Here is a 13,377-nt window from a genome sequence, read left to right as displayed (position 1 = left end):
TGCCTACGGCTTAGTATGAAATGTAGCCGTAATGCTGAGGCAGCATTGGCACGCACTACACTCTTAAGCTCTTGATGGTTGCTAGGCAGCACCCGTTACTACTATCCTCCTGGCAGTTCTACACTTTAGGAGGCATGTCACTTCACCCATCTCTTCACCAAATGCACTGTTTTCTTAACCACAACTTGATGGATCCATAGAGGATTACTGTGGGAATAGATATTACTGAAGGACGAACATATTGGAATAAAGTCGGCTAATGCAATTGAAGGCATCAAATGATTGCTTACTGAAAGTCAACCAATTTTGAATATATTTAAAGCAATATTTCCAGTGGTGTAGAGTAATTAGGTAAAAATACTTAAGTATTTAACTATTCAAATTTTTGACAACTTTTATTCCACTACATTCCGAAAGAAAATAGTGTACTTTTTACTCCTTACATTTTCCCGGACACCCAAAAGTACTCCTTACATTTTGAATGCTTAGCAGGACACACATTTTCTAATTCACGCACTTATCAGGAGAACATCCCTGGTTATCCCTACTGCCTCTGATCTGGCAGACTCACTAAACACAAATGCTTCGTTTGTAAATTATGTCTGACTGTCTGTAAATAAACAAGAAAATCATGCTGTCTAGGTTGCTTAATATAAGTGTAACAGTTTAGCTTTCGTCCGTCCCCTCGCCCCTACCTGGGCTCGAACCAGGGACCCTCTGCACACATAGACAACTGACACCCACGAAGCATAGTTACCCATCGCTCCACAAAAGCCGCGGCCCTTGCAGAGCAAGGGGAACCACTAAGTCAAGGTCTCAGAGTGAGTGATGTCACCGATTGAAACGCTATTAGCGCGCACCACCGCTAACAAGCTAGCTATTTCACATCGGTTACATAAGGAATTTGAAATTATTTATACTTTTGATACTTAAATATACTTAACCAAATACTTTCACTCCAGTAGTATTTTAATGGTTGACTTTTACTAGAGTAATTTTCTTTTAAGGTATCTTTACTTTTACTCAAGTATGACAATTTGGTACTTTTTCCACCACTGACTATTTCTGCACCATTTCATGCTGCTTTGAGATAAGCATGGGGACATGCTCAATCAATGTTAGATTTTTCTTTCCACTGAATCTCCGTTTGGATATTGGTTGGGCCAGAATTAGGCTTTGGAAATGTTAGCTGAGGTGAGTGCTGCTCATGATCATCTTGTCTAGTTGGCTCATTTATTTACACTGATCAGAACATTTAGCCAGGATGTTGTGTAGCTTAACAAGCAGATTATTTTGCTCTTCACTTGCAGTTGCTCAGTAGCCTAGGCCTACTCCCAACCAAACGCCTGTGACTTGTCTTAATCAATCCAATGTGATTTTGTTTCACTGAACCTCTATGTATATTTGGTTAATTCTCTGGCTGGGCAAATAAGTGGAGGTGGTATAGGTCATCTCTTTGTTTGCTGATCTATCACTGATTATAAACTGGGTGGTTCGATCCCTGAATGCTGATTGGCTGACAGCCATGGTATATCAGACCGTATACCACGGGTATGACACAACATATACATTTTTACTGCTCTAATTACGTTGATAACCAGTTTATAATAGCAATAAGGCACGAGGAGGTGTGGTACAGCAGTTCCTCCTTTAAAAGTTGCGAGCTTACACTGCAGGACTTAGAGGTACCCAGCATCACTGCTTCATTGCTCCAGACCTCCGCAAGGGAGAGTTAGTGCTCATTATGCATTTGGGTCCCAAGCTTTTTATATGACCAATCATACATATCGAGACGAATTTGACGCGAGCCACTCATCCCTGGTGACTTTCTTCAGCCAAGATGGCTGACAAAACATTACAGTGGAAGCAAATGTTAGGAATTATAACATCATAACGAGTCAAGCAAAACATGTACAATTGAGAGGAATATGTTAGTTAATGTAGAGACAAACGATTGTGCATATTTTTTTTGTCATAAAGTAAATGTACGAAAATCGCTATTTAGCAAGTTAGCTGACTAGCTAACATTAGCCAGCTAGCTAGCTAATGTTATGACATGAGTATGACATTGTAATTCAGGTTGATTTAATGTTTTAGGGACTCCTGAGAACCAGCAAACCAGGCTGTCGTCTTGTGACACTGGATGTAAAGAATCTAGCTAGCTAAAGCTTTTACTGCACGTTGAATGTACAACTATTCATTTTCTTATTGTGTAGTGGATGATAAAAGTAGCTATACCTATGGATGTGTAGCTAGCTACATTATGTAGCTGATCTGTGTATGGAACCTAAAACGTTAGCTTCTGAACTAATATTCATAACAATGAACCTCAGCTATCATAGTTGTTGTATCAACTTCAAGTCTGAATGGCAATAATGAAGCCTATGGATTGAGTGGAATATAATCACTTTATTGTGCCAAGGATGCAAGTCCTATATACATGTACTGTAGTTATTACCACGCATGAGATGCCCACAGTGTAGCCTGTACATTGAATATATTCACTGATCATGTACTCTTCCTTGGCAATAAAGGTGTTGTTCAGGTATGAATCTCTGAGACATTCTTTTTCAGTCATATCCAATACCAGGTGTATCAAACTCCATTCTTTGAATGATGCCATGACTGCATGTATGTGTTACAGATATACACTTCAACAGTGTTTACCACTCCTGCTCCTGGGACATCAATGATTACACATTGTAACTATGCAATAGACTAAACATGATTTAAGCAAAAGCTGATTTATAATTCATATATACAGACAAAAACAGTACAACTACACTGCCTATGCATATCTAACTCCCTACATCTGCATTAATCTGAGGACACAGGATAGGTGTAGTATTTCAGTGAGATACTTAATTTCAACCAGTGGAGAATGTGAAACACTTTATTGAAAGTTAGTTATCCAGGTGTTATTAATACATACATTATAAATATAATTGTAATATTATTAAGTTCAATCAGTACTTCAATGCACATATGGTGTGCATTATAAAGAAAGAGGAGGTTGGGAGAGAGGTGTAGCAGACAGAACTATATACCTAGGTGTCATCTAAAATAACCCTAATTTATAAGACTGTTCTTAATTGTTTAATGGTGGTGTTACCATCTATGTGAAGCTAGCCACAATAGTGGACTTTGCGGTTAGCCTTCAAAATAAAAGTATGGCATGATTCTATTTGTATACATTTGCATTACAGTCAATGACACTTTTTTATTTATTTTGAAGGCAAACCACAAATTCCACTTGTGGCACTTGTGGCTAGCTTCACACCACATAACCTGGTCCGGTCGAGCCTCACTAGCCAGATGAAGCAAGCTGACTGCTTATAACATTAGCTTTGGACAACAGGGTTAAGTAGCTAGCTAGCTATTTATTTTCTTGAACTGAAGTTCAATTTCAATAGACGAACAAGTGGCAACCTAGCTAATACTTACTCACAAGGATTCCTAAATCATTGCTAACAATAATGAAAATTACCGTAGTTTCTACCGGCCATTGTTTTCAGGCTGATTGTATTGAACAGCATTGAACAGTATAAAACAATCAGAATGGAGAAAGACCCATTGAAATCATTTAGAATATATGTGTTGCCACCCAAGGGTCACGCACTACTCATAAAGCAAATGTAGAACTTTTATTAATCAAAAACATAAAATACTTAAAAATGCCTCATGATATTTTGGCCATATCGCCCAGCCCTAGTCTGAGGACGTCGGGAGATGGATGTGGTAACCGGCCACTAGGGGCAACAGTGAACGCCGTTAGCTACAAGTAGTTTTTGGTTTTGCGTTGTGGACGGGGATGGCGGATGGGTGTTTGGAATCAGAGGCAGATGCTAAGGTTGTATTTATGAGTCTAGCAATAGAAGGTCGTTTTTTCATATTTTTGCTTTAAGCCTACCCCAAATCTTAATCCTTACTTTAACCATTCGGAGTGATTGCCTAACCTTAAGAATTCTGAGTTAATGCCTAGACTTAACATTAACCTTTAAAAATTGGAATTTAATGCCTAAATTTAACCTTAAACACTTCTAACTTTGACGTTTGGAACAACTTCTAAATTTGACGTTTGAGAAATGTCTGACGTGAGACAGAGATTGTGTAGATTATTTTTGCTTGATTGTGTATGGGCATCTCCAAAAGCCCACGGAGATTGTGAAATATGAACATGAGACTCGCATTCTTTTGAAAATATAAATTATTATTTTACGAGTTTTGGAAACCCTAATCTACTGCCAGAAGATTAGAAATGGGCCATTTTCTACTTTTCAACTGAGGTAAACAACCAATACTAGCCTGGATTGTCCCACCACCTGCCAACCCCTCTTTACGATACTGCTGCTCTCTGTTCATCATATATGCATAGTCACTTTAACCATATCTACATGTACATACTACCTTAATCAGCCTGACTAACCCGTGTCTGTATAGCCTCATTACTTTTATAGCCTCGCTACCTTTTTTTTACTGTTGTTTTTATTTCTTTACTTACCTATTGTTCACCTAATACCTTTTTTTGCACTATTGGTTAGAGCCTGTAAGTAAGCATTTCACTGTTGGATTCGGCGCACATGACAAACTTTGATTTGATGTTCTGGAGATCTCTCTCTTCAGCTCCTCCACCTCTTCCTTGCTGACTGTTACTTTGGCCCCCAGGGCTGAAAAACCACGAAAAGAATCATCAGTGAACATTCAATCTACCATAGGTTTAAAAAATGTGAAATAGAAAGGTTAACTAGAAAGACTAACTATTTCCTTTTTAAGTAAATGTTAATCATTACCTGCATTCTCCGTCTCACTGGCTGTCACTCTGGCCCCCATGGTTGACAGTTCGCTGCTTGGGCTGAAATTATGGACATTTTTTAATGCTCACATAAGCCAGAATTTATTTTGGACCACTTTTTTGTTGTATTTTATCCCCCTTTTCCCAATTTCAGTTACGATCTTGCCAATGGGCTCAGGAGAGGCGAAGGTCAAGTCATGCGTCCTCTGAAACATGACCCGCCATATCTCACTCCTTATCACCTGCCCGCTTAACCCGGAAGCCAGCTGCACCAATGTGCCTGAGGAAACACTGTTCAACTGACGACCGCGGTCAGCCTGCAGCCACCTGGCCAGCCACAAGGAGTGGTTAGAATGTGATGAGCCAAGTAAAGCCCCCCCCCCTCCCGGCCAAAACCTCACCTAACCCGGAACTCCCTGTCACGGCCAGTGGTGATACAGCCTGGGATCGAACCCGGGTCTGTAGTGATGCCTCTAACACTGCGGAGGGGGGAAGCGAGGGGGAAAAAAATACCCCCCCCTCTCTCCTCCTCTGATGAAATATCACATGGATTTTGGGAGTGTGTGTGCTCGCGGAAGTGATGTTACTCTCAGCTTCAATGTTAAAATGGGAGCTGATAGTTTGGTCCCCTGCTCCAGCCTACTTCAGCTGCCCTATGGTGTAATGGGTGTGTCCTTTCTTCCTCCCCGATGGACATGTGGTTCTCTTATCTTTGTACAGCATATATTGTTCAGGCCTGTGTGGGCGTCTGGAAGGTTTTGGTTGGTCTTGTGAGTGCTTGCGGGATGGAGAGAGGGATGTGGCTGGTTTGTAGTGTGTGTGTGTGTGTGTGTGTGTCACCCCAGTCAGTGGCTAGGAGGGTGTTGGGGAGGTATTATTTTGATTGATCTAGGCTATGTTGCCATGGTGACCCAGAGCACTGTTATTCTCACCTCCCCCCTCGCTCTCTCTCTCCCCCCTCTTAGTACATGATGATCTGAGTCCCGAGGAGAGACAGGAGTTGGAGAGCATCCGCCGTAGGAAACAAGAACTACTGCAAGACATACAGGTAACACACACAGAGTAGCAAACCGCTGGCACTTTCAAACCATTACTGCCAAATGCAAAGCAGCTGATTCTGTTATGGAATGTCAACTTTCTCTCTCTGCGGTTTCAATTGCTTAATGAAATGTGAAATCCAAGAACTGCATGTCCAAAGAATTAGGACCTCCTTCTCCCCTGCACTTGACCCCTAATTTCTGCAGTGCACAGTATGCCTCTTCATTAACCAGTCATGAGAGCGGGAGACAAAGAGAAGGAAGAAAGGGGGAGAAGGAAGAGAATGCATTATGTCCACTAGAGCGTTACACTCTTTCATGATAGATGAGGCTCTGTCTAGGGCTGTGTTTGTGTGTTTCTGTCTAGCCTAGTACTGCACTTTCCCCATACCCAGCATTTACCCTCTGATCTGGAAGAATTCGATCCTACAATGGGATTGTGTGTGTATGTGCATACAGTACCAGTCAAAAGTTTGGACACAGTTACTCATTCCAGGGTTTTTCTTTATTATTCTACAATGCAGAAAATAGACTATGAAATAACACATGGAATCATGTAGTTACCAAAAGAAGTTTAACAAATTAAAATATATTTTCTATTTTTTGAAGTAGCCGATCTTTGCCTCGATGACAGCTTTGCACACTCTTGGCATCCTCTCAACTAGCTTCATGGGGAATGCTTTTCCAACAGTCTTGAATGAGTTCCAACATATGCTGAGCACTTGTTGACTGCTTTTCCTTCACTCTGTGTTCCAACTCATCCGATACCATCTCAATTGGGTTGAGAGTGGGTGATTGTGGAGGCCAGGTCATCTGATTTGTGGTGGAAAAAGTACCCAATTGTCATACTTGAGTAAAAGTATAGATACCTTTTAATAGAAAGTTACTCATGTCAGCCAGTAAAATACCACCTGAGTAAAAGTATTTGGTTTTAAATATACTCATGTATCAAAAGTTAATGTAAACATAATTTATAATTCCTTATATTAAGTGTGACTGGATAGCCAGGGTCACACTCCAACACGCCAACATTATTTACAAATGATGCATTTGTGTTTAGTGAGTCCGCCAGACCCTAGGCAGTAGGGATGGCCACGTGTTCTCTTGATAAGTGTGTGAATTTGGCTATTTTCCTGTCCTGTTAAGCATTCAAAATGCAATGAGTACTTTTGGTTGTCAGGGAAAATGTATGGAGTAAAAAAGTACAACATTTTCTTTAGGAATGTAGTGAAGTAAAAGTAGTCCAATATAAATAGTAAAGTACAGATACCCCAAAAAGCTACTTAAGTAGTAGTTTATCTTCTTTGGGACTGGGGGGCAGTATTGAATAGCTTGGCTGAATAAGGTGCCCAGAGTAAACTGCCTGCTACTCAGGCCCAGAAGCTAGAATATGCATACAATATAATAATTAGTATGCTGTTGGAATGATGTCTGTGAGTATAACAGAACTCATATGGCAGGCAAAAGCCTGAGAGAAAATCCAACCAGGAAGTGAGAAATCTGAGGTTTGTAGGTGTGTATACAGTGTAAATGGGGTCAGATTTCACTTCCTAAGGCTAGTCAGCAGTCTTTAGAACCTTGTTTCAGGCTTCTACTGTGAAGGGGGAGCGAATGAGAGCTGTTTGAGTCAGGTGTCTGGCAGAATGCCATGAGCTAAGTCACGAGCACGGCCGTGAGTGCGAGCTGCGTTCCCTTTCATTTCTAAAGGCAAAGGAATTGTCCGGTTGGAATATTATTGAAGATTTATGATAAAAACATCCTCAAGATTGTTTTGACATGTTTCTATGAACTGTAATGGAACTGTTTTGACTTTTCATCTGGACTAAGTGCCTGCCCTTGTGAATTTGGATTTGTGAACTAAACGCGTGAACAAAAAGGAGGTATTTGGACATAAATGATGGACTTTATCGAACAAAACAAACATTTATTGTGGACCTGGGATTCCTGGGAGTGCATTCCGATGAAGATCATCAAAGGTAAGTGAATATTTATAATGCTATGTCTGAATTTTGTGACACCTCTCCTTGGTATGAAAATGGCTGTATGTTTTTCTGTGGCTAGGTGCTGACCTAACATAATTGCATGGTGTGCTTTTACTGTAAAGTTTTTTTGAAATCTGACACAGCGATTGCATTAAGGAGAAGTTTATCTATAATCGTATGTATAACACTTGTATCTTAGATCAATGTTTATGATGAGTATTTCTGTAATTTGATGTGGCTTTCTGCACTTTCACCGGATGTTTGAGACAATGCATTTCTGAACACAACGCACCAATTTCAAATGAGGTTTTTGGACATAAAGATGAACATTATCGAACAAAACACACATTTATTGTCTAACATGGAGTCCTGGGAGTGCCATCTGGTGAAGATCATCAAAGGTTAGTGATTAATTTTAACGCTATTTCTGTCTTTTGTGACACCTCTCCTTCTTTGGAAAATGGCTGTATGGTTTTCTGTGGCTAGACGCTGACTTAACATAATCACAGTGTGCTTTCGCCGTAAAGTATTTTTTAAATCAGACACTGTGGCTGGATTAACAAGAAGATTATCTTTAAAATGTTGTATAGTACTTGTATGTTTGAGGAATTTTAATGATGAGATTTGTGTTTGAATTTGGCGCCCTGCAATTTCACTGGCTGTTGGCGAGCATATCCCAGAGAGGTTAAAGTATTTTTACCTATGTACTTTACACCACTGCATCTGATGCAGCACTCCGTTTCTCTCCTTCTTGGTCAAATAGCCGTTATACAGCCTGGAGGTTGTTGAAAAAAAAACGATAGTCCCACTAAGCGCAAACCAGATGGCTGCAAAATGCTGTGGTAGCCATGCTGGTTAAGTGTGCCTTGAATTCTAAATAAATCAGACAGTCACCAGCAAAGCACCCCAACACATCACGCCTCCTCCGTGCTTCACGGTGGGAACCACACATGAGGAGACCATCCGTTCACCTACTCTGCGTCTCAAAGACACGGCAGTTGGAACCAAAAATCTAATTTGCACTCATCAGACCAAAGGACAGATTTCCACCAGTCTAATGTCCATTGCTCGTGTTTCTTGGCCCAAGAAAGTCTCCTTCTTATTGGTGGGTGTTAGTGGTTTCTTTGCAGCAATTCGACCATGAAGGCCTGATTCAGTCTCCTCTGAACAGTTGATGTTGAGATGTGTCTGTTACTTTTTCCTCTGTGAAGCATTTATTTAGGCTGCAATTTCTGAGGCTGGTAACTTATCCTCTGCAGCAGAGGTAACTCTGGGTCTTCCTTTCCTGTGGCGGTCTTCATGAGGGCCAGTTTCATCATAGTGCTTGATGGTTTTTGCGGCTGCACATAAAGAAACTTTCAAAGTTCTTGAAATGTTCTGTATTGACTGACCTTCATGCCTTAAAGTAATGATGAATTGTCATTCCTTTGCTTATTTGAGCCGTTTTTGAAATAATATGGACTTGGTCTTTTACCAAATAGGGATATATTCTGTATACCTTGTCCCAACACAACTGATTGACTCAAAAGCATTACGAAGGAAAGAAATTCCACCAATTTAACTTTTAGCAAGTCACATCTGTTAATTGAAATGCATTCCAGGTGACTACCTCGTGAAGCTGGTTGAGAGAATTCCAAGAGTGTGCAAAGCTGTCATCAAGGCAAGGGTGGTTACTTTAAAGAATCTATAATATAAATATATTTTGTTAAATAAATCACTTTTTTGGTTACTACATGTTTCCATGTTATTTTATAGTTTTGATGTCTAAACTATTCTACAATGTCGAAAATAGTAAAAATAATGAAAAACCCTTGAATGAGTAGGTGTCAACCTTTGACTGGTACTCTATATACAGCGCATTTGTAAAGTTTTCAGACCCATTGACTTCTTCCACATTTTTTAACGTTAGCCTTATTCTAAAATGTATTAAATTGTTTTTTTCTCCCCTCAATCTACACGCAATGCCCCATAATGACAAAGCAAAATCTGGTTAACACATTTTTGCTAATTTATAAAATAAATTTAAAAATGGCAATATTACATTTACATAAGTATTCAGACCCTTTACTCAGTACTTTGTTGAAGCACCTTTGGCAGCGATTACAGCCTTGAGTCGTCTTGGGTATGACGCTACAAGCTTGGCACACCTGTATTTGGGGAGTTCCTCCCATTCTTCTCTGCAGATCCTCTCAACCTCTGTCAGGTTGGATGGGGAGTGTTACTGCACAGCTATTTTCAGGTCTCTCCAGAGATGTTCAATTCCAGGCTCTGGCTGGGTCACTCAAGGACATTCAGAGACTTGTCCCAAAGCCACTGCTGCGTTTGTCTTGGCTGTGTGCTTGGGTCGTTGTCCTGTTGGAAGGTGAACCCCCCCCCAGTCCGAGGTCCTGAGTGCTCTGGAGCAGGTTTTCATCAAGGATCTCTCTGTACTTGGCTCCGTTCAGCTTTCCCTCGATTCTGTCTAGTCTCCCAGTCCTTGCCGCTGACAAACATCCCCACAGCATGATGTTGCCACCACCTTGCTCCACCAGAGGGATGGTGCCAGGTTTCTTTCAGACATGCCACTTTGGATTCAAGCCAAATAGTTTTTATCTTGGTTTAATCAGACCAAAGAATCTTGTTTCTCATGGTCTGAAAGGTGTCTTTTGGCAAACTTCAAGCGGGCTGTCATCAAATCAAATCAAATCAAATGTATTTATATAGCCCTTCGTACATCAGCTGATATCTCAAAGTGCTGTACAGAAACCCAGCCTAAAACCCCAAACAGCAAGCAATGCAGGTGTAGAAGCACGGTGGCTAGGAAAAACTCCCTAGAAAGGCCAAAACCTAGGAAGAAACCTAGAGAGGAACCAGGCTATGTGGGGTGGCCAGTCCTCTTCTGGCTGTGCCGGGTGGAGATTATAACAGAACATGGCCAAGATGTTCAAATGTTCATAAATGACCAGCATGGTCGAATAATAATAAGGCAGAACAGTTGAAACTGGAGCAGCAACACAGTCAGGTGGAAGTTGAAACTGGAGCAGCAGCATGGTCATGTGCTTTTTTGCTGAGGATTGTCTTCTGTCTGGTCACTCTACCATAAAGGCCTGATTGGTGGAGTCCTGCAGAGATTGTTGTCCATCTGGAAGATTCTCCCATCTCCACAGAGGAACTCTAGAGCCCTGTCAGAGTAACCATCGGGTTCTTGGTCACCTCCCTGACCTGACCAAGGCCCTTCTCCCCCGATTGTTCAGTTTGGCCGGACCGCCAGCTCTAGGAAGAGTCTTGGTGGTTCCAAACTTCTTCCATTTAAGAATGATGGAGGCCACTGTGTTCTTGGGAGACCTTCAATGCTGCAGACATTTTTTTTTTGGTACCCTTCCCCAGATCTGTGCCTCGACACAATCCTGTCTCGGAGCTCTACGGACAATTCCTTCAACCTCATTGCTTGGTTTTTGCTCTGACATGCACTGTCAACTGTGGGGCCTTATATAAACAGGTGTGTGTGCCTTTCCAAATCATGTCCATCAATTGAATATACCACAGGTGGACTCCAATCAAGTTGTAGAAACATCTCAAGGATGATCAATGGAAACAGGATGCACCTGACCTCAAATTCGAGTCTCATAGCAAAGGGTCTGAATACTTATGTAAGGTATTTCAGTTTTTTATTTTTATATTAGCTAACTTGGATTTGCTAACACATGCCATTGGAACACAGGAGTGATGGTTGCTGATAATGGGCCTCTGTACGCCCATGTAGATATTCCATAGAAAATCAGCTGTTTCCAGCTACAATAGTCATTTACAGCATTAACAATATCTACACTGTATTTCTGATAAGTTTGATATTTAAAAAGTGACCCCAAACTTTTGAGTGTGTGTGTGTGTGTGTGTGTGTGTGTGTGTGTGTGTGTGAAAATAAATATATATATATATATATAACACACACTGAACAAAAATATAGTTCATATAAGGAAACCAATCAATTTAAATAAATGAATACTTTCCAAATATTTGGATTTCACATGACTGAGCAGGGGCGCAGCCATGGGTGTGCCTGGGAGGGCATAGGCCCAACCACTTAGGAGCTAGGCCGACCCACTTGGGAGCCAGGCCCAGCACATCAGGAGTTTTTCCCCACAAAAGGGCTTTAGTACAGACATACTCCTACAGTACATATAAGGAAATTAGTCAATTGAAATGCATTTATTAGGCCGTAATCTATGGATTTCACATGGATGGTCAGGGGCGCAGCCATTGGTGGGCCTGGGAGGGCATATGTAAGTATGTCACACCGGCTCCAGTTCCCTGTCGCTCGAGGGCGCCAGGGTACCCGTCATATGCGTCTGTTACCATCATTACACGCAGCTGCGCTCATTGGACTCACCTGGACTCCCTCACTTTGTTGATTTGTCCCTGCATATATGTCTGTTCCTCTGTGTTCCCTGTAGTAGTATTGTTTGTTGTGTTTATGTCCAGACGCTTTCCTTGTTCCGCTGCATGTCCGTCTATATTAAATAGTTCTCTCCCTGTGCCTGCTTCTCATCTCCTGCGTTGAGCGTTACAAAGTAAGTATGTACATACGCACATGTCTGGATCTGAATGCGAGAGTGTGTGCTGCTCTCTGCACGTACACGGCTTTGAGGATTAGGAGAGTATGTATGAGAAACAAGCCACACTACCAACCCCCAATACACACATCCCCCTCTGCCCAGTGCTGCTGTGTAAAGAGATTGATTGAGTTCATTAGTGGGTTTGACTGCCTCCCCCTTTGTTTCATTTCTCTGTTTCTGTGTCTTTGATCTTAGCGGCTCTGATTAGCCAATCAGGGGCTTAGATTTTGACCTGCCCCCTCCTAACCTGACCCTGAAAGGGAGAGCGAGAGTGCATATGAAAGAGAGAGAAAAAATATGTTAAACTGGTGTCAAGGGCAAAGAAGGCAGGGGATTGTAGATCTGGGTCAGGTGAAGAGAGGTTGGCGGGAGGGAGGGTTGGTCTGGTTTGACCCCAGCTAGCAGAAGGTGCACCAGTTACCTGTGGGGGATCATCTGTAGAAGATTCACCCACTCTGCACACAACCCATAGGACTGCCTAGACGTAACATCTCTTACACAACATATCAACATACCTGTGTGTCTCCTGTCAGAACGCTGGAAACATCCTTGTTCAGAAGCAGATATTTCCCAGTTGGTGAAATACACCAATTACACGCTCTCTCGCCTTTATTCCTCCCTCCCTTTTAGTGTCTTGGGTATTAGTATTATCTGAAGCTGGATCAAAGCCGCTCTTTGAGATTGAGGGAGGGTCAGATTTCTCTTGTGTGATTAAGTGACTGATCAAATAGATCTAACTGTACCATGCACTCATCCTCGTTCTCCCTCTCTCTCTTACTCACTCCATCTAGAGGCTGAAGGGTGAGATAGCAGAGGTGACAAATGAAATTGACAACCTAGGCATAACCGACGAAAGGTGTGTGTGTGTGTGTGTGTGTTTCCATGTCCTGTTATTGCCTTAGTATTTGATTGTGTGCAACTCTACTGAGTAATGTACTGTATGTACTTTGTGTGGTGATGGTGTTGGGGGA

The 13,377-nt window shown here is 41.6% G+C and overlaps 1 protein-coding gene across 7 annotated transcripts in view; it reads left to right on the top strand.

Moving 5' to 3' along the window:
- The window catches only part of cyth1b (cytohesin 1b), a 52,399-nt gene that overhangs the window by 27,268 nt on the left and 11,754 nt on the right, over window positions 1-13,377 (top strand). For 5 of the 7 annotated variants that reach the window (XM_024396004.2, XM_024396002.2, XM_024396003.2 and 2 more), the window contains exons 2-3: window positions 5,758-5,840; window positions 13,198-13,262. In XM_024396004.2, coding sequence (XP_024251772.1) covers window positions 5,758-5,840; window positions 13,198-13,262 — 148 coding nt within the window. The remainder of the gene's footprint in view (window positions 1-5,757; window positions 5,841-13,197; window positions 13,263-13,377) is intronic. The other 2 variants (XM_042306283.1, XM_024396005.2) reach the window with 1 other exon arrangement.

This window comes from Oncorhynchus tshawytscha, linkage group LG25 (genome assembly GCF_018296145.1).
Source record: "Oncorhynchus tshawytscha isolate Ot180627B linkage group LG25, Otsh_v2.0, whole genome shotgun sequence".
NCBI lineage: Eukaryota > Metazoa > Chordata > Actinopteri > Salmoniformes > Salmonidae > Oncorhynchus > Oncorhynchus tshawytscha.
This window is presented reverse-complemented; position numbering and strand designations above follow the sequence as displayed.